Source organism: Bemisia tabaci, chromosome 1 (assembly GCF_918797505.1).
Source record: "Bemisia tabaci chromosome 1, PGI_BMITA_v3".
NCBI lineage: Eukaryota > Metazoa > Arthropoda > Insecta > Hemiptera > Aleyrodidae > Bemisia > Bemisia tabaci.
Window position 1 is genome coordinate 67,719,379 of NC_092793.1, and position 21,047 is coordinate 67,740,425.

At 38.9% G+C, this 21,047-nt stretch overlaps 1 protein-coding gene and 1 non-coding gene across 5 annotated transcripts in view; one reads left to right on the forward strand and one right to left on the reverse strand.

The window, feature by feature from the left end:
- The first annotated feature begins 3,342 nt into the window (after nucleotides 1-3,342).
- Nucleotides 3,343-3,414, forward strand: TRNAG-UCC (transfer RNA glycine (anticodon UCC)). The gene has a single exon. It is a non-coding gene; the product is annotated as a tRNA-Gly (tRNA).
- Nucleotides 3,415-10,859: 7,445 nt separating this feature from the next.
- The window catches only part of zfh2 (Zn finger homeodomain 2), a 141,668-nt gene continuing 131,480 nt past the window's right edge, over nucleotides 10,860-21,047 (reverse strand). For 2 of the 4 annotated variants that reach the window (XM_019043217.2, XM_072306057.1), the window contains exon 5: nucleotides 10,860-17,474. In XM_019043217.2, the coding sequence (XP_018898762.2) occupies nucleotides 16,867-17,474 (608 nt within the window). In that variant the 3' untranslated portion in view covers nucleotides 10,860-16,866. The remainder of the gene's footprint in view (nucleotides 17,475-21,047) is intronic. The other 2 variants (XM_019043222.2, XM_019043220.2) reach the window with 2 other exon arrangements.

Consider the following 21,047-nt stretch of genomic DNA (forward strand, 5'->3'; position numbering starts at 1 on the left):
TATTCGTAATGGTGCTTCAAGCACTATGTGAGTAACATAGCCGAAGGTAGGAGAGATGTGTTTGGGCCTCTTTTATAACTTTTCTCCCGAATCTGAGTGACACCTCATTGACAGCATAAGCAGAGCATTGCGAGTTCACGCCTCGCGCCATCGCGCCTTCAATTTTGCAGATGCAGCACGGACATCCATCAAGCACGAATAGTTGTATCTCTCCGCCGTCATCAAAGCGCGTCCTATTCCTTGTTCTATGTCCATATAGTGTTCGTTCCATTTGTCTAATTTGTAGTGGTGCTTCAAGAACTACGTGAGAGACATAGCCGAAAATTTAGAGGACGTATAATCCGGCCTCGTAATTTAACTTTTCTCTCAAATCCTATATAGCCAAACTTCATTGGCAGCATAGAACGATATCAGAGCCCGATCATGGGTCAGTCATAACTTGACCCCGACCCATTTTTGAACAACCTCTCTGTCTTGCCATCAATATTGATATTCAGCTAGCGATTTTCACATCTTTAAAATTGTTAAAATTACAAAACTATTTTACCTTCAGGTTCCTCTTATTTCCTAAATGTAAACTTTAAGTTCCGTGTCATCAATCCCCAATTTTATATTAGACCTTCATCATTTCACTTCTACCTTCAGTAAAATCCCTTCTGTGCCAATAAATCATTAAGACTGTAACTTTTAACGTATTTAATTATCTATTTCCGAAAAACCTTTTGTTCTCTGCCATTAATATCCTTCATTAACCTCCATCTCCTCACCTCTGTTTTTAGCCAATATCTAGTGTTTTGTGTACAGTGAATGTTTTACGCCACCGCTACTACTATTACTACTAATGTTTATTTATCTATTTTTGTCATACTTGCTCATTCCGTTTGCTTTGTAAAGCATCTTCAATTAGACTCCGGGAAGTTTGATGAGAGTAGAAATTTTGATTTTTCGAAGAGCATGAAGCTCCCGTCTCCGAGATGTCGTCCCATGTTCGGAGCTCAGCATCCACAAAGCGCGGACAGCAAGACCCGGCTCGAATTAATAATTTATAGGTAAACTCGAGGGTGGCATAATTTATTTGGACCGGAGCTCTTGTTATATATCGGTCGTACATCGCAGAGGAGCAATAGAGCAGTGGGAATGCGGTTAACATGCATACCTACCGGTCACGAGCGGGGTTGCACGGCCCGCGGAGGAGCCCGGCCGCCGCCGGGGCAAAAATCCGCCCCGGCGCCAAACGTGGCAGCGGGGGTCGGAAGAATGAGGTGAAATATTGTCATGCCGGCGCAAAATCGTGATGATCGCGGCAAGAGTTTCTACTTATAATTTTGTCTCATCGGTTATCTCACCTGGAGCGGTCCACTCGCCACTCACCACGAATCGGGCCGGGCCGGCCACCGGTGAGGACCGGTGAGCAACGACTCGGGACCCGCGAGTCTTTGTCCTCCTTCTGCGAGCCAGGGAAATGAAAACATAATCACGCCGGGCACGGGAGACGAGGGCGGGGACCGTCTGTCTGCGCCACGAGAAGAAATTGCGCACTGGTTCCTGGGAATAATCCCTTTCGCTGTTTAAAATTTCCCGCCGGAAACAGGTTTATTTTAGAAATCTGGACTGCGGTGGAGTCCCTTTATACTGAGAATAAAGACAATCGGAATCCATTTCTGATTGGTTCCCGTATTTTATGCCTTCACAGTGTCACAAACGGGATTAATGATTACAGTTTCGTCAACAGGGCCGGATTAAGGGGGTGGCCACATGGGCCGCGGCCCATGGCGGCAAATCTATAGGGGGCGGCAAATTTTGCAATTTTTTTAAATGTAGGTATAAAAAAAATTCGGATTTAGAAAAAAAAAAATACGAACGAGAAAAGGCGACAAAATCTCTAATTTTCTGAGAGTATAGCAATTTCTACTTTTGTCGTCTTTCAGTGATACAAGAGACAGCACCGAGTCGAGTTTAATTAGTCGAGTTAAGAGAGAAACCAAACACGCAATTTGGCCTGGAACGGCGCGACTTACCTAGAGAGAAATGATGACGAGGACTTGAGATGAAAAGGAGAAGCCCTCGGCGCGGCGATCGGCATGTAACACATATTAACGCCTACAAGACTGCACGAATACTTCACGCATTGCATCAAACACAGTGCGGTCATTGCGGACAGCGTGAAACGAATAGCGCCTACAAGAATGCATGAATACCTCCCGCAATGCGGCAAACACAGTGCGATCAGCGTGAGACGCATAGCGCCTACAAGACTGCGTGAATACTTCACGCATTGCGTCAAACGCAGTGCGGTCTGCGAGGCGCGGCGGCGGAAGTTAAAATCATTAATCCACATTTATGTTTGTTCTTTCATAATTTTTTCGTTCATTTCTTATGAATGGAAGGCCTTGTCCACACAGAGATAGGTTTACGAAACTTAACTTTCGCGCAAAGTTCCGTGAACTTTTGCTAGTAGTGTTGACAGGGCTTTCCCAAAAAATGTGTTCAACACCAGTAAACGCGTCTTATGCACCCCTCCCCCGCTGGCATGTTCATTTGATTGTTTTGCATTGATGTTTCAAAACGAATGAGAAGGGGGCGGCAAAATACAGGTGGCTCATGGGCGGCAAGTAGGTAAATCCGGCCCTGTTCGCCAATCGCAAAGATTATAAACTGGAATGGACCGCGGAATAGGAGGTACGGCAAGGATACTTTTAAACACAATTTAATTGAAACATCCGGCAATTTCAAGGAGAAAAAAATGCATGAATTTCCTCAAAATTACATGTTTTATTCGGGAAAATTTGGCACCTCTTGCATTCATACGGAGTTCTGCCTTAGCACGGCAGCATGGTCCTCCGAGCCGGATTTGTAGTATAAATATTTTAGACAAGTCACAGCTTGACATAATTTCGATGGTTGTATCGAAAATCTGCAGACCCCTTAAAGACCCATCGAAGAATCCACTGAAGAGGTTCAAATGAAGTTGAATTTTAGCGTCCTCCCTCTCCAATTCCATACTTCATCGCCGTAGAGGCGGGAAAAAGGTGTCTACGAGCTACTCTACGAGTTCATTCAACAAGCTCCGCGCCACTTCCACCACACCGCGCATCAACGCGAACCCCCTCCCGTCCCGCCCTTTCCCACTCCGGAGTGTTCTCCCCTCTTCCTCGTCCGCTTCCTCGTCCCACTCCTGCAAAATGATGGGGAACGCGTCCCCCGCCATCATAGCAATGCTGAATATGTTATCGTCTACACTATGGCTGGAGGCACTGATCGTGAGTCAGTGCTGTACTTCGGTTCAGTCAGACGGAACACGCCCCGGCTCAAGAGGCCAAATTTCCGCGCCTCCTACAACATGCGATGGTGGTGTAATGGTCAGCATAGTTGCCTTCCAAGCAGTTGATCCGGGTTCGATTCCCGGCCATCGCACTAAATTTTTATTCGCAAAAATTTAATTTTATCCTCTTACATTAAGTCATTGTTGATATTATTTTATTTGAGACATATTTGAGTGGTTTTTTAGAAGCATCGTTGTCAACAACTGATTAGGATGTTAACAGATGTCCTCTGATGAGAAAAATGAAAAATACTTGTTTATTATTTTTATTATTTTATTTTTTTATATTTTTATTATTATATATTCATATTTATTTTTAATATTATCTTACTCCTTCCAATAAATATAAAACCGTGCTTTAACTGATTATATATTTGAATGATTGGTATTAATTACAACAAATTGAAACTAAATTCATTTGATTAATTTTTTTAAAATTAAGTCCCCCTACGTACTGATATTTACTGTACTTTTTATTTACCATTTGTATCCTAGAAGAAATCTAAATCTCCAATATAAAGGTGTCCATCCATACAACAATCATAACAATTTATTTTCAATTCATTTTACTTGAGTTAACATTTTTATAGCAAACCTAAGAATATAAAAAAATAAGATTAAAATTTAGGTTAACAAATCTTATTAAAAATGCCGTGTTCCTAATTTTTATTTTAACAGCGTATGAATTTTTAAATTCAGATTTCTATTTAAATGTGTACGTTCGAGGACAAATTCGAAGGGAATAAGGTGACACGTTTGTGAAAGATTGAAATATAGGTAATTTCGAGAATAGTGAGGCTAAGAGTTTCAAGCCCTCACAGCCTTTTCAGAGAAAAACGTAAAGCTCACAAATGTCCTTCCAATTTTGAAACTTCAAACGCGTTCTCTTCAAATGAGAAGCATGTCATTTATCTCTTTCACGTGGGATACCTTTCATGCATCAATATATTTCACTGATTTTTATACAAATTAACAATTCATTAAATATGTGAACAGTCTTTAAACTGATGCTTTAGACCAGTAATGTAACCACTTCACTATCTTTGAGAAATGCGAGTGGATGTTTTCTCAACCATGTGATAAAAATTACAATGTTCATACTGGAGCGCCCTATTTGCTCATTGCTCGGGCCTATTTGGATGGAATGAGTGTTGGCGCTAGTATTTACGAGTAGTGGAGGTGTGAACAAGATCTCATTCAATTTTACGATTGTGAAAACATGGTTACATTCCTCGAGTCATACGGGCATCTTAAAGAACTTCATCCGCCCACTGCCAAGCAAACCTGAGCTGCCAAATGGAGTTCATAATTGAATCAGTCCATGTTCAAAACTGACATCTTGGATACATTCTCCATTTTCGTCCAGAATTTGAGAGCAGATTAGCTGAACTTGGCGGCGTATTCAGGGAGGTCTAGCGGTGCCTGACAGTTACCTGACAGAGAGCGAAAATGGGGAAAAGTATAGTTTTCCCCATTTTCGCTTTCAAGAGCTTTTCTCGGGTATACCAGAGAAAAGCTCTTAATCCATAGGTTGCATCTGTATACAATGACTGTAGCTGCAGCTTCAACATGAAAGAAGGAATCAAATTGCATTAAAGAGAAAAAAAAATTATAATGAAAAATACTTGAGTGAACTTTCATAAAATTCACAAACATTAATATGAGGTGAGTATTCCTCGGAGGGAAAAGGAGAGAACACGGTTTTTTGATTAGTATACCTTTAACTTTTTTTTTCAAGAATCTTCTCGCCGTACAATGAACAAGTTTTCCTATGAATGAAATAAAAAAATACTAGTACAGACTGGTTTCAAGTACTTTGACGGAAAGCGGAAATAGATTCATTCCCGACGTCTGATATCCGTTGATTGATGGGACACCTACAACGAGATGAGACAGCATCGAACCCCGAATGAATGGGTGCATAAATCTTTATAATTTTTACGAATTAAGGCGCCGACTCCAATAATTTATTTTCGATCCCGACCGAAACAAAGGACGATGGTGGGAGCACTGGGGGGGGGGGGGGGGTTAGAAAAGGAGGATCAGTAGTGGACAGCAGCTAAATCGACATTCTCAGACATTAAATACTGAATAATACATCTCCAGACTCATTTGTTGATGGATAGCTCTTCGCGCGGAGGCTGCCGATAGATTTTTGAGCTGATTTTTTTACTTCTCGTTTTCTCTCTCGCTCGCGGGACGGCGCACAGTGGATCGAGTCAATCAGAGAGGAAGTACGTACAATTTTTGACTAAAACTGCATATTTTGATGTTTACTTCGTCACATTTCAAATTTTACACTGGAAAAAAAAACAAAAAAAAAAAAAAAAAAACATTGGATCTAGAGTCTAGACTCTTAATAACATCGACAAGAAAAAGTACTCTTGATTCAATCAGAATCTATCTTAAATCAAGAACCAATCCTCCATATTTAAGCGGATTTCGTTTTGATTCAAACAAAAATCCGATTGAATCAAGAGTATTTTTCTTGTCAATGTTTTCAAGAGTCTGGACTCTAAATCCAATGTGTTTTTTTTTCCCAGTGTAAGGAGTGCTTCCAGCTGAAAATTTTACGAGGAAACCAATGGAGCCACTTTTACAACCTCAAAATTGTGTATAAACGGAGTTAAAAGCTCTTAAAGTTTCCAAATTTTGTCCGACCTCTCCTTTTGACTCGATCCACTGTGCGGCGCGACGCGACGGTCAGGGGCAGTTTAAATAATTACCGGTCCACGTGGAAGCGGATGAAATTTGACACTCCGATGCCCCATGCATTCATTTCGGGACGGTCCAGCGGGAAAACGAATCTGTTTTCGTTTTGACAGCATTGTTTTTGTCACCGGATGAGACTGATTTTTTCCCCCTTTTCATTTCTACCTCCATCGCCATCCTTCGGCTACAGGTATATTTTCACCCTTCGCATTGGAGGACAAGGAGGGTGAGAGTTGCGATGAGGATGAATCTTAAGTCCGGCTCTGTTTAGAAATTCCAATGGGAATTTCACTTTCGGCCCGGTTTTTTCCCTCATGATAGATCAGTTTTCAAAACTGGATCACGAAAAAGAGGAATGATATTTTCATCATGATCCATGGTACAAAGGAACCTGAGTGCGAATCCAGCAATCATGCATATCGCCGATTAGAGGAAAGTTTCCATATCAATATTTTGGCACAAAAGCTGCACATCGATCGTCGTCCCCCCTCCCCTATGAAAGAAAGGTACTACATTGCAATGTTGCCAAATTCTCCCTTGCAATTGCATCTTTACGAGGCTAATCTTGGGCCTTTTGAACTGAAAATTTCACTGGTTTTTCTTCTAATCCCATGCAAAGATCTGACAAATTTTTGGCAAAAATTGCGTAGGTATATTCTTGTCAAAATTCGAATTGTTGGAGTCAATTTTGCAAGCTTGGAATCAGTTACGTTTCTTCGTTTTGGAAACGCCGAAATGTTGAAATTCGATGGATAAGAAGTTTAAAAAAAGGAAACTTTGAAAATGAGCCGAGACGCAGTGAAAACACCGAAAATCCACGATAGTTGCCGATCACCGGGACCCTGGTGACCTCAGGATGTTCCTGATCATTTCACGAACTTCTACCAGCGATTGCTCGAGAAGACTTAAAGGCACCTAAAATTCTCCGTGATTAGCAAGCATCGGAGAAATTGGTAATTTTACCGGTTTTTTCCTGTCAGTGGGCGGCTGCCGGTAAAGGAGCCTGCAGCTTATGAACGGGCGAGCTTTGAGTGGCGGGATGCGCCGAAGTTAATGGACAGAAAATGTAATCATGTAACCCGGGAGAAGCACCAAGAGGGAGGAATCTCTCAGCGTTGCCGCTCTCAAGGTAAAACAACCCCTCGTCCCATAAATCATCGCAAAAAGTCCTCAGAAATGACAACTGCGGTGAAACAAGGAGTTGGTACCGGATTTTCGAGCCCAACTACAAGATTAGACAAGAAGGCTGACGGTGAGGCATGCACTGTTTATTGTGCACCCTACAAGACTTGTTTCGAGTCGAATTCATATTTTCCCCCCTCAAAAACCACCATGTCCTCTTTGGGCTGAGCCTTGCAAGGCGGGTTTTTGCCTTATTCTGGAGTCCCTCCCGCTTTAGACTAGCGAGGTTGTAGGGAATATCGCTCGACTTTGGAGCGAATACTCCCGCTCTAAGGAGGAACGCCGGGTAAGCTTCCAGACTTCGCCAAATGTCTTTTGATGAAGCACGAATTTCCCGGAGAACCCATGCATATTTTGATATTATGTTATTCAGGGAATTGCATTTGTAAATTGATGAAAGTTATCTGTGAATTTAAATGAGAAATATTTAAAACTTTCGTCGAGAATAAATATTTTACAATGGAGCATTCGGCAAGACTGGATTGGTGATACGCGGTTATTCCTTAGCGTGGCAGAAAATACGAGTCCTAAAGTCGAGCGTTAACATGGAGAACGTGCAGATACCGGACTCATATCACCCACCCCGCGTTCACTTATTAGGTTGGTCCATTGTGTCCCGACGTCCGGGCCATTGAAACACTGAACAAGCATTAGCTCCGCCATTATGGGTTTTATTTTTTATGCAGAAAATCTGTTGGCCCTCCGGACGGAATAATTATTCCCCGCTCCGATCGCTCTTGGAAAAATTCGTGCCCGTTCGCACTTCGTGGCGCTGCCACTCTACTTTCTGGACGAGCCACTTCAGCGAGCTGATTTCTCAAATTTATGGACAAAGCTAGAGACAGAAGACAGAGAGAAAATTGAGGGATGCTATTGGTGGAGGTGGGCCATTGCAGTGGACAAAAAAGCTCAGTAATGGACCAACTAACTCCAACCCACGAGGGACCTTATACTTAGTCCATTATTTCTCCCTTCAGTCTATGACAACGACGCGATTTAACCAGTAAGGCAGCTCCATTTTCCTTTTGTCTCCTTTGTCCATCGCTTTGTCTATACAATTCGAGAATCAGCCTGCCATAGCAGTCTGAGATAGGAACATATTTGAACAAAAACCTCGATCAATAAAAAGCTTCAATTTTAACTTCAGAAATTAGGAGCTAAAGTCAAAAATTATATCTTCACTGTAAAGTTTCCGATCATGCTTCATTTTATTTACTATTTCTTCCAGAAAAAAACCAAAATGTCTTATTGGAACTTCCGTGAATATTTTTGAGTAAGGAAAGAAAGTGTATTCAAAATTTCCAAGAAAATGTTTTGGTTTGGTTTTAATTAAAAGGAGATAAAACGTAAGTTGGCGACCTGCAACGACAAACTTGAAAATACACATTTTTCAATTTCAGTCATCGATATATTACTCATCACACTGAATAGGAAAAGGAAAAAAAAATTCCACATTTTTTAGTAGAATTTGAAAAAAAAGAAGGTATAGACTTTGTTTTCCTTCTATCCTCTATTAAAGAAACGAATATAGAATGCTTTAATTTATAGTTAAAATCGATAGTGACAAAAATTGCTTGGGTATTTGAGTTTCTCTTTTTTGAGAGAAGAAGAAAAAGAAAAGCTCCCCTGACACCTGTTTTGAATGCGTTCATTCATCTCTTATTTATTGCACCAAAACTGATTTTTATTGATATATTCATATCAGTCGCATACCGCGCTTTGCGATGAATCGATTCATCTGCGACTTGAATGTATGGAAAAGGATCGATGATCGGGGTTTGCAGAATGAACACTTTGATGATAGATTATTTACCATGGCTTCAAATAGGAGAATATCGATAGCCTATGATTCAAGCCAAGCCAAGAATCGAATTTGCAGTCGGTGCATAGAAATTTCAAAGCGAGGAAAAAGAAATAAAAACAAAGAAAGAAGAGGACGAATAAAAAACCTTGACCCCTGCTTATGCTCGATCTAGATATTCGAGGCTGAAAGATTGGCGATTGAAAATGCCATCAATCAAAGGAAACAAACAATTCCGTGATTTATTGAAACTATAACTAAATTGAAACAGATGAAACATTTCATCCAAATCTCTTGTACTTAAGCAAAAACGTGTAACTCCCAGTAGATACTTGATGCACATTTGCGGTTTTTGGCACCCGACGTTTTCTTTTTTCATCGCGCAATTTCACGTGGAGGCACCCGTGTTGATGGGTTGAACTTCATTAGTGCTTACGAAAATATTACTTACCTTTGAGAGCATCCTTGGATGGAAGAAGACTGATGATGAGTGCAGGTATAATAACACTAGCCTTTACGCTGTAATTTAAGGGTTATCTAAAGAAAATCCGTATGTAAAAATGAAAATCCGAGAAACACAATCGAGAGGATGACATACTCGCACTTAAAGTTTAGCGTCCTGTCCCTCCCCCACCCTTTTTTTCTTCCTCTCAATCTAATGTTGCGATCGAGAATTTTCACGCTACAAAATGATAATATTAAAAATATAATCTTTAATAATAACTATCCCAAAATTTACTTTTCTGTTTCCTTTTACTTCTCAAATTTATGTACTCTTTTTTTGAAACTCAAATTTTTTGTTCTGACTCAATTCAGGTATCTTGCAACCATTGGATGCTTTAGAACCTAATACATCTTATTTATGACTACCAGTATTTATTTGTTGATTTTGTATAATTTATTTATTTCATTGAAGCTGTCTCCTTCCTACTTATTCTTTGCGCTGGCTGGAAAAAAAGGACGGAGACTTATGGACATTGGTTTGTATTAAAGCTTAAAATATCATGAGGAATTTCTAAATAATTTAGAGGAAAATGCTGATCGTCACAACTTTCGTCAAAACATCCTGGACCACCTTTGTCATAACTTACGTTTTTGGTAAGAATATTGAATATGAGGATTTCTGATTCAATTGCTCAAATAATACTGCCTGAGACATGTTTCGTAAAGTGTGAAGGTTAAATAAATTTCACAATTTGAACTTTCTCGGGTTTTTTTCAACGCAAGTTCAGAGTAATCAAAATATTTAATTCAGAGAGCAATTGTAATTTTTTTAAATTACATCTGTCACCTTCCAAATATTCCAATTATGTTGGTATATTTTACGGCATGAAGTTTTCAAAACCAGGGTAAAACAGTTTCCAATTTTTTTCTTCAATATGATTTCTTTAATAATGATTGTGGCAATTCGTAAAAAAAATACGGAAAAAAATTCATCAGTTCAAGTGCATTATAAATTTCAAAACCCTGCAGTAAGAGCTCTACTTAAAAGTTGAAGCAACGGTGTGAGATTTTAAGACTTATGTTGAGTTAATATGACTCATGCTCTAAATAAGGTTATTAGTTCCTATTCTGATATGTTTTCTGACTTTGTAACTGGTACTTCCTAAATTCTATGCATCAACTTCATTGCATTTCTTAATCAGTAGTTACAATGTTTTTTCCGATTATGCAACTGGTATTTCTTTTATCCTATGCATAAAATGAATTTCTTAATCAGTAGTTACAATATTTCTTTCGATTCTCCTTGTAACGGCCCTTATATTGCCATTCAGACTTAATTCGTACAGGCTTAAAAAAATCTTAGCTTTTAAGGAGATGAGAGAAAAAACGTAGTCCATATTTATTGATAAACTAGCGTTTATTATTACCATTTATACAACAGTTGAAAATGACCAAACTTAATACAACTTGGAGTGAGCTTTCGTTTTTCACATACAACTAACAGTAATCTGGCAGGTCAAGACAGCTTGAATTGAATTTGAAAGTTCTGCGAAGTCGAGTGAATTAGTTAAGAACAGTTTGAAAATGACAGGAAACAGGTTTTGACAGTAACTTGAGTTCGAGTACATAAAAAGAAGAGTCAATGTGTACTACCGCACAATATACAAAAACTGAGGATGGCGTAAGTAACAAAGGACGACGAGATATCGATCACCATAAGCCTAATTTCTCTATTAATTCAAAACAGTGTCCTTTTGGGAAAAGTCTAACTATAATCCAAATCGTTGCAATACGCGAACCTGCAGTTCGATTGTTGAATCGATCAGTGGCGTGGTGTGCTTTGCGATATATCGATTGATCTGCCATTTAAACCTATTGAAAAAGATCGATACACAGGGAGTTCGCAACGAACGCCTTAATAATCGATTCTTTACCATAGCTTCAAATGGAGAAATATCGATAATCGATCCTTCGCGCCACGCCACTGAAATCGATATCGAATGACCTTGATCGATAAAAAGCATTGTTACGATAGGGATTTATCGATCAGGATCAATCGATAAGGATTCAAAAAGTGACTCGTTGGATCGTCAATAATCCGATTGAGAGGCAATCGAACTTCTTGTTACAGTAAAGCTTATGTAGGCCTCTTGTGTGTGAGGAGGAAACAAAAATTGAATATAAAAAGAACGAAAATTTAAAAGAAAAAAAAGAATTGAAGAAACACGTACACCAAAATTAAAATGCTATTGTTTACAATGTTTCTGTTTTGATGATGAGTGATTTATTCGTTGGAATAGAAAATGCAAGGAAAGAACATGACGCATGACGCGAGAAAAAGTCACAAATATTGATGTATTTTCTCTGAATGATTCCATTTATAAGTGAACATTAATGTTTATTATTTGAAAAAAATACATAAATACTCGAGCGCATTCCTTAAACGTGAATTTACAAAATCACATTTCATCGCAAAATTTTACGAGCAGAAGTTAAAAATCAACAAAATTATGAAGCACAAACAAAAAAGCATTCTAAAATCAACTGAATTAGCTTCCAAAATTCAAGAAAAGAGTATTTCTTGCATCAACGTAACATATACGATTTTCCCGAAGGAAAAAAAATCGTAATGATGATTACTGCAAATTTCATAATTAAAATATCATGAGAACTCAGCATTTTTGAATGTGAATAATTGAGCTCTTCTGCGGTTGGAAATGTACATATGTTTTTAAAAAATAAAAAAAACTTTAAGCGATGAAATTAAAAGAATGCAACTTGGACACATTTTTCATCCACAAAATATTGAGCAATGAATTTTGATAACTAACTCAGCAAAAACGTAAACATGGTACTAAACAAGTACTTGAAAGAAATAAAATTGAATGGGGTAATGGAAGAGGCCTTATGCTTTAATTATGCGAGTAGCAGTGGCGTGGCGTGAAGGATCGATTATCGATATATCGCCATTTGAAACTATGGTAAAGAATCGATTACTAAGGTGTTCGCTGCGAACACCCTGATAATCGATCTTTTTCATAGGTTTAAATGGCAAAACAATCGATATATCGCAATTCACGTCACGCCACTGGCGAGTAGTTATGTTATTGGAGATGGAGAGTCGACTTTTCAAAGCTAACGGAAAGAGATTGTCTAGGAAAGCTGCTGACTTGCATCACTCACAAGATGAGCGAGTGCATGAGATTACGTTTCTTCTTTCTGTTGGTGATAACTAATGTACTATTACTTCCGTGAACAGGGTCAGCAAAAAAGAAAAAAACAGGACAAAAAAAGAGAAAAGAAATAAATAATGCAAATTCAAATTACATATAATTTAATATTTAACCGATATGAAATCTATTAGGAACCTTTTTCGTTATCTTAATAAAAAATAAATTTTAACCATTAAACATTGTAACCGAAAAACCAATTACTTGATTCGGTTGGTAAATTTCTGACAGATAAAAAACAAAAATGCGATAAATAAGAACTAACCATCACAAACAAATTTTAAAGAGGAACATTCGAAAGATTTTTTATTAAATGTACAACAAAGTGATTAGTTCCGATCATGCTTTGCAAAAATGGGAAAAACTGAGGACGTTGTTCTATTTATATAGAAATTAAAATCAGAGTACGGATTGGAGCATTGTTTTTATTAAAAAATTTTAAGAAAGTTTTTCAAAACTGAATATTTGTCGTACAAATCCGTTGTAATTGAAATCAATTTTTATTTCAGGTACAACTGCCGAGGAGAGGTGTGATTTCTGAGACACCGACATTTGCAAGTCTTTTTAAGGAGGGAATTTTAAAGAATTCACTGATCCTTCTCAAGACAGTGAGTCAACTTCATTGGTGACCCATTCCTTCGATGTATAGTGGTTTTACATTCTCCACCATAAAAATACAAAAGAGTCGCACATTTATTTTGAAAATTTTATGAATTCTCAAATTAAAAATGGACATCGGACATTCTAAATCATTTACCGCGTTCGAGCTGCAGTTCCACCATGAAAAGAAATTTGGAAAATTACGACGGATTTGTAGGATTAATTTGCAGATGGAACGTGATTGTGATAAAAGTAAAACTGAAAGTTCATGGATGGCATTCATTACAATTATTTTGGGACCAGGAAAGAGATGGTGAGGAATACATATTTACGTTTGATATACCTATATATTAACACCCAACAACGAACTGTCACACTTATTAAATAGTACAATAAGAAACTTATTATTACAATAGGTCATATTAATGATGATGATGCTGATGATGAAAGTAATAATAAGTAGTATTAGTAAGAGGAATATTAATTTAATACTAATAACTAATAATATTAATTAATAATCAATAATAATAAAAAAGCTTCATTTTTTTGTTTACTTTTTTAAATTATATTTTTGTAAACAGGAACCTTAGTAATTAATGTTAGCTACAAGAATAGGAACCATGGGTGCTGGGATTTAAATTAAAAAAGTAACAGGAAAGAGTAAGAAAAGAAAAAAAGGAAATAATTAAATGAACATTACACTTTATTTTTAGCTTTTGTCGATTTAATGCATGGTATAAATGGAAGATTGTCAACCGTCAATGGAACCAGATTTTAAATTCATCAAGTGTTCGGCGAAATTCAACGCGTTTAAAATGACCTTATTTGACAGAGGCTTCATGCAAAAATCCAATAATGTTCTCATAAAGTACAAAATTCATTTGTATACAAGTTACGTTTGCTTCGGTCTACAATGGGTTTTTAAAAATTTAATGTCACGATTAACGAGAAATGGTATAGGTTCAAGATTTTATTTAAGAAACAGATCTGTACGGTTTCATGATGGTAAATTGAAAGTTGAGTGCAAAAAAATGATGTCTTTTTAAGACTTTGAAGATTTCGAAACAATTTTGCGGGAGCATTATAGAGATGGCAATCATTTGATCAAATGAGCTCTACAAAGACAGCCTTTAATTCCGTGATATCGGATGGGAGCAAAAATTTCTCCGTTAGCTCAGGAGTTGTCATCGATCACGTATTACTTACCAGCGATCTCCAGCGGATTTTATGGGTTTAAATAATCAGCCAGATAATATTTCTCTTTTTGGGGTTTTAGTAGACCTATGCAAACGTCGACGAAAAAAGAAAAAGTAGAAATAAAGAGAAGAAAGAGAAAAATACAGAGAATCGATTACCGCTTGTTCCCAGCCGCAGGCGTAAATCGAACAAAAATATAAGAGGAAAGTGAAAACATCTGCTCTCAGTTACAATCCCTAGAATAAGGGGTAACAAAAAGCAGAAATCTTGAAAAGCAGGGCAATACAGGAGGATTTCTTCGATGTTTCGCGTATTGATTGATTATCATTGATATTGATTGATTATCAAAAATAAACATTACATTTATTTTTTTTGCAAAGGCATAGAAATCCAATCCCGGGAATAAACTAAAAATAAAAAAATGAAAGAACAAATCAAGAACAAAAAAATGAGAATAAAAGTTTCTTCTTTTAAGACTAAGAAGACAGTCATGTAAAATAACAAAAGACGCTCACAGTCAAAAGCAAAACAAATAAAAGAAAAAAGAAGGAAAAGACAATAAAAACGAAAATAATATTATAGTGAGCTACATAATACAAGGAAAACATGCGTTGTCTTTTTTAACAGGTCTCTTCTTAATAGAATCATATTTTCCTGTTCATGATTTGAGTACATTTCCTAGATATTTATCTTAAACTCAATTACACGACCAAAAGTATTTTGGTTATTAACGATTGTTATCATTTTTCATTTTTTTTTAAATTTTTAAATATTAACTAAAAAAGCACATGTAAATAGCGAGGTTTGGATTTCATGTCTTAATCAGTATTTCATACACTCTAAATATAATATCATAGCAATGAATGTAATAATAAAAGTATATATATTTATGAGCATAAATATACATACAGAAATTTACAAAGACAATCTGCAATCAACGACAAAAGAAAAATATTAACAGTCATTCAAACGACTGATTTGTCAACCCTGGACAAAAGAGTCGGAAAGTAACCGTTATTAAATAGTATTTTGCCCTTCATAATAGAAGGAAAAATTCTCAAGAAGTAAAAAACAAAACTTGAAAGAGAAATTAAAATACCTAGCATATAAAATGTAATTATTTCTATATGAAACATATTTGTATGTACAACATGAATGGGGGAGCGAGTCTAAATTGCCTCCCTAGTGTTAGCAGTCTGAATGTCGTGTAAAACTCTCAAATATTTATCAAGAATAATAAAAAGTCACATTTTAACATACAATTTGTATTAAATACGTATAATAAAGATTTTTATTAAGAATAAAATACGAACGTTAGGAACTTTCTAAGAAACACGAAAAACCGAAAAGTATTTAAGTTTGTTATTCAAAAAATAAACATTTGATAAGAATCCCGCACATAAGATCTTAATCCGTGATTTATCAAACTTTAAATATGATTGAAGTCAAACGCGGAGAAGATTAGCAGAACAATTTAAATTGCGATTAACGCTATTGGCTAAAGTTTCCTACTTACTCTTAATTTTCAAAGATCTGTACATATTTAAACACACAAATAACGAAAAACTACGCTTAGGAACTGATACTTTTATGGAGCAGCGTTGTCTATCCACGAATGTGGAGGGGCACAACGTTCATTATAATATCGACGAATCGGTATTTTTAATGTGAGTAGAAGAACACAGAAAATTCGTCTCATTTTAGCGATGATGATGATGATTATGGACAAATTCGCAATGTAATTAAACTCCTGTTGATTAAGTCAAAATCGGGTTTTAGGGTCACAGTTTGAATTTGTAAATTATCCGTGAATGGGTAAAAAATGACAAATATTTAAAGGCGACTGGACGTATGTTTCAAGATGCATGCGACAAGATCGTCATAGTTTTGAAGCTGACATTTTAAAAGCTGAGGTGTGGGCTTTTGAGTCAAGCGCTTCTGGTCAAAATTGAATTAAGTATTGGAAATATTCAAAATTCCTTGTTTGAGTCTAGATTTGATGGCTTGTCTTTTTCACTCATGCTTTTTGAGAGTTAATTTGCAGTTTCGCACATTGCAGGTGGCTTCTCACCCGTGAAAAAGATATCATCTCACTCTGACATGAAAGTTACCCTGGTAAAAAAAGATCTTCCTATTTACAATGTGTCTCCATCCGACCAATGTTACGGATCCAAAGCAATCAGACTCATGTATTTTTAAAACTCTTTATACAGATGCAGCCAAATTGCTTATTTTCATTCAATTGTAGGAGACCCGGGTTGGTGAGAGGAGGGTCAAACCCGGAGCGCTCATTGAGGTCAGTTGGGCGCCAAGACGCTTCAGTGACCCGAACCCCTCTTTTTTTTACCAGGGTAGGTCTACGGATACAAAATATGGAGTTACTTCCCGGTGCTCGGCACAGGGACACTGTTCGGGGTGACGAAGAGCTTGGATTTGGGCTCGGGGCCTTGCGGCGGGGCGCAGAAGAGGTTGGCGTTGGAATCGGCGGCGGCGGCCTTAGCGGCCAGCGCCGTGATCTGGTTGACGACGTCCTCCATCTCGTCGGAGAGATTCGGGGCCCTGTGGCTCTGAGCGAAGTGGGCCCGCCACTCGCCGACCCCCGGGAAGCGGGCGTCGCAGCGCTTGCAGAGGAAATCGCACTGGACTAACCTGACGACGCCGCAGTTGCAGTCGCTGGACTTGAGGTGCTCGATGATGGCCGGCTCCTCCGGGAAAGCTAGCTTGCACTTCTTGCAGACGAGTCCCATCGTCTTCTTGGCCGTCTCGCAGTTCTCGAGCTCCGCGTCCTCCGGCTCCGAGTCGTCCGCGTTGATCACTACTTCAGAAACACTTGCGTCCGACTCGGAGCTGTTGACGACTTTCTGAAGCGCTTTAGGGCTGAGCTGGAGCTCCGCGATGGGGGTCCCCGCGTCGCCCCCAACGTCGCGACGTCCTCGCCCGTCGCCCCCGACGCCGACGTGTCCGCCGCTCCCTGAGCCTGCTGCTGCTGAAACATAAGAAAACCGTCGCCGTTAGATACACATCACCATTCACAGAGTAAAGACAATGGAGAATTTCCACTGGGAAATTCCTCGTTCCCCTCCGTAACTACATTTGGACTGCATTTTGCAATTTGGAACTTTTAATTCTGGCTCTTCTGGAAAAACACTTATGTGTGTAGGGAAACTAATGGCACATACGTTGTTTTTAAACCGGGCTAGAATTTATAGTTCCTAATTGCAAAATGCAGTCCATTTCAATGTGGACAAATTTTTCTTCGCAACTTGCATTTTTACTTGCAGAATTTTGAGAATTTCTAACTGAAAATTACACTGACTTTTCCTCTGGTTTCATGCAAAAATCAGAGAAGTTTTGGACAAAAATTGCAAAGGTACGTTCTTATGGAAAATTGAATGGCTTGAATCAAGTTTGCAACCTTGCAAAGAAGTTAAGTTCTCTCGTCCAGGAAATGAAAAATTGTATTGCTTCCGATGAAAGTGCTCGATGAGTTGAGTGTTACAGAAGGTTCGACTTTAAGCATTCCAATACATGATTCCTCTTCAAAATTCCAAGTAGAATACGATTTGCACAGCGGAATGTACCGAAAATAACTCTCAATGAAACATTTTTATTTGGCGTCAGTTACTTAACATTTTAATTTTCCGCTCACAAGAAACAACTGGACCTCAGTCCCACACACCCAGTTTAAAGGTCACAGCTTACAAAAACTTATGTTCTACGCAAAATTGTGATGAGACAACATAAATGATTGCTTGAATTTGAACCTTGTCCAGTGGTCTATTTTTCCGAGGCAGAGATGCGTGTTGTGTCGATTCGGATTTGGGCATTTCCTACACCGCGCTCATAGATCCCAGGTAATTGAATTGACCTCGCGCACGGAGCTGGAACGACCAAGAGTGATACACCATGGGAAGTGAATCAAGCGCAGAATTTAATTGGCCGGAGACTTATCGGCGCAATATGCCTCCCCCTAATCGGCGACGAAGGGACCGTGCCCGGATTGGGCGCGCAGGCCAAGAACGAACGTCGCTGTAGATGTCAACACAATCGGAGATCTAACTAAAATAATTTGTCAGTGCCCCGAGTTATGTGAGCTCATAGCGCCCGATATCTTAATGACTATTCTGCCATGCTATGGAAAAACGCCGTATGAACATCCGAGGGTTGCCAAACTTCCCCTCCTAAAATATTAATTTTTGAGACGAATAATGAATGTTTCTACTTGAAATTTTCTGATACTCTAGATCTCATTGCGAAAAAAATTCTCTGAGAAAGTGTACGGAAAATTTTTACTAGTTTTCCGGGAAATTCGTATTTTACTAAAATAAATTTGGCAACGCACGAAGGTTCATTCGGCGTTCATCCTTAGCACGGCAGTATTCGAGTTGGGGTTCTGGTTATCACTCGCTCCGTGTGAAGAGAAACGGAGCACGACCATCGTCCGATGAGCCCCAGGATAGACGCAACCTAACCAAGAGCAGGGTTCACGAGGGATAGGACTTGTCAGGTTCCGACGCCGAGCGATTCATGTTCGCAGCGAGCAACACGGGCACGGGATAAATAAAACAAAGCGAGCAGAGAGGATAAACAAACGGCGAGGCAGGCGGGAGATTAGTTTCAAATGTGACTAAAGTACGATACATAAATTAAAAAAGCGGGGGAAAAATGAAAAAAAGCCAATAAAAAGGGATACGCGGAGGAACAAGGTGTGAATATGTTGGCGAAGTGAGTATGTTGTAGGGTACGCGTGCGGGGATCGCCGGCCAAACCGCGTATCTCCGCGCGGGTCTCCGTTGTGCTTGAGCGGTTGTAGCTCGGAGAGCGAGATCAGGAGTGGTAATCAAACGCGGCCGAGGCTGAGGGAGGTGCGGGGCGATAAAGGTTGAAGAAAGGAGTCATTATTAGTCTTAACCAGAGTCTCATTTACATATAACCGCACCCATACGGCATACGACGACGCTGTGGAGCGGTGTCATGCGGCGCGCAACACACCTCGCACGGGGATGCTGATGCACAGGATCCTGCATGTTCCTCAATAGCCCCGCGCGCGCCGTTCCCCAAGCCGCCAAGCGTCTACCCGAAGAGCTTCCCAACCAGACTTGTTGCCATATTATAGGTGATGGTCGTCCTTTCAATCATTGCCCCCCCCCCCCCCCCCAAAAAAAAAAGTGTATTTTCTTCGGAAAATACACTAAAAAAAGAAAATCGGTGTTGAATGCCTTTTAACATACAGGGTTATTCAAAAGTCACGCACCACTGGCCATGAGGGGGGGGGGTGGTCATTTTAAATTTTTGAGCTGCCCTTCGCCCCCTCCCCCGAGAGGATCAAAAACTGGAGATCATCTAAAAAAGTTTCCCCCTCGATATGAGGAAAAACGTCTTAAACCGCAAATCGATATCATAATGCAAACTAAAGTTATGGCGACTATTGAATAACCCAGTATAAATGGACCAATAGAACCGAGCATAAGAAATTCACTACCGCAATGAGGGTTTCTCTGTCAATTTTTCACGTAACGCACGATGAACGCAATACAAATTTCGCAAAATTATTAGTTGGCAAATTTTTCATCAAACCACCATCTCAGTGGAGTTAAACCCGTGAGGCATACCAGGATGGCCAAATTGCCTTATTTCCCTCAGCAATTATACAATTAGAAACTTTGCCTAGAGACACGTGTCCAGGACAAAATTAAAGTTTCAAGGTTTTTAAAGTATTCAGACCTTAAGGCGCGTATTCAGAACCAAAATTCTATCACACGCTCGTCAAAAAATTATAAAAATACTGCAAGAAAAAAAAATAAAATAAAAAATAAGATGTGACATTCCAACATGCGTTTTAGAATGGAAAAAACATGCTGACACAGCAAGTATGGATTGGTCATTCATTCTCGAAGCGGTGAACATGACAACGGTGTGCCTTAGGTTAGCAGGGTCAGGGTTGTCAACTGGGATTTAGAATTCTCGATAGTTTAAAGCTCTGACTTATTAGGCTAGAACCTGTTCGATAAGCATGTTAGACATATTCGATATAGCTAATTAGATTAATCTTCGACTTTGAAATTCACCACTAGAGTCAATGAAGATCACAAAAGTTTGAAATCTGAGGAAAATGAGAAATCTAGGTGTGAAATTTAAATTTGGCATCCATGATTACCATTAACGCGCCTTCGTGTCTGACACACTAGACTCATTCATAAATAGCAATATCCATCTCAGAGGCGTTTGAGGCAATAACAAGTATTGTGGTTATCTGGTAATCCTCAGACACATTTGGAAGAGTCAAAAATCTTGCAGCGCTGCAAAAACTGCATTGCACTATGAAGCAGCAAGTACTGGCTGAAGCCGAGGGATTCATTTTATTGGACGTTTGAAAACTGGAGGAATAATAAACAGTTGACTTGATGATTTTGTCGCCATCTCTCAAAATGGGAACATTTGTTTCAATGAAGATACAAACGTATTGTGGACTGAAAAAAATTACTAGAGGGCCATCAGTGCTGGTTTTTCCTCACGAAGTTCCACTCCACTGTATTTCTCTCTTCGTCCTTACATTTTC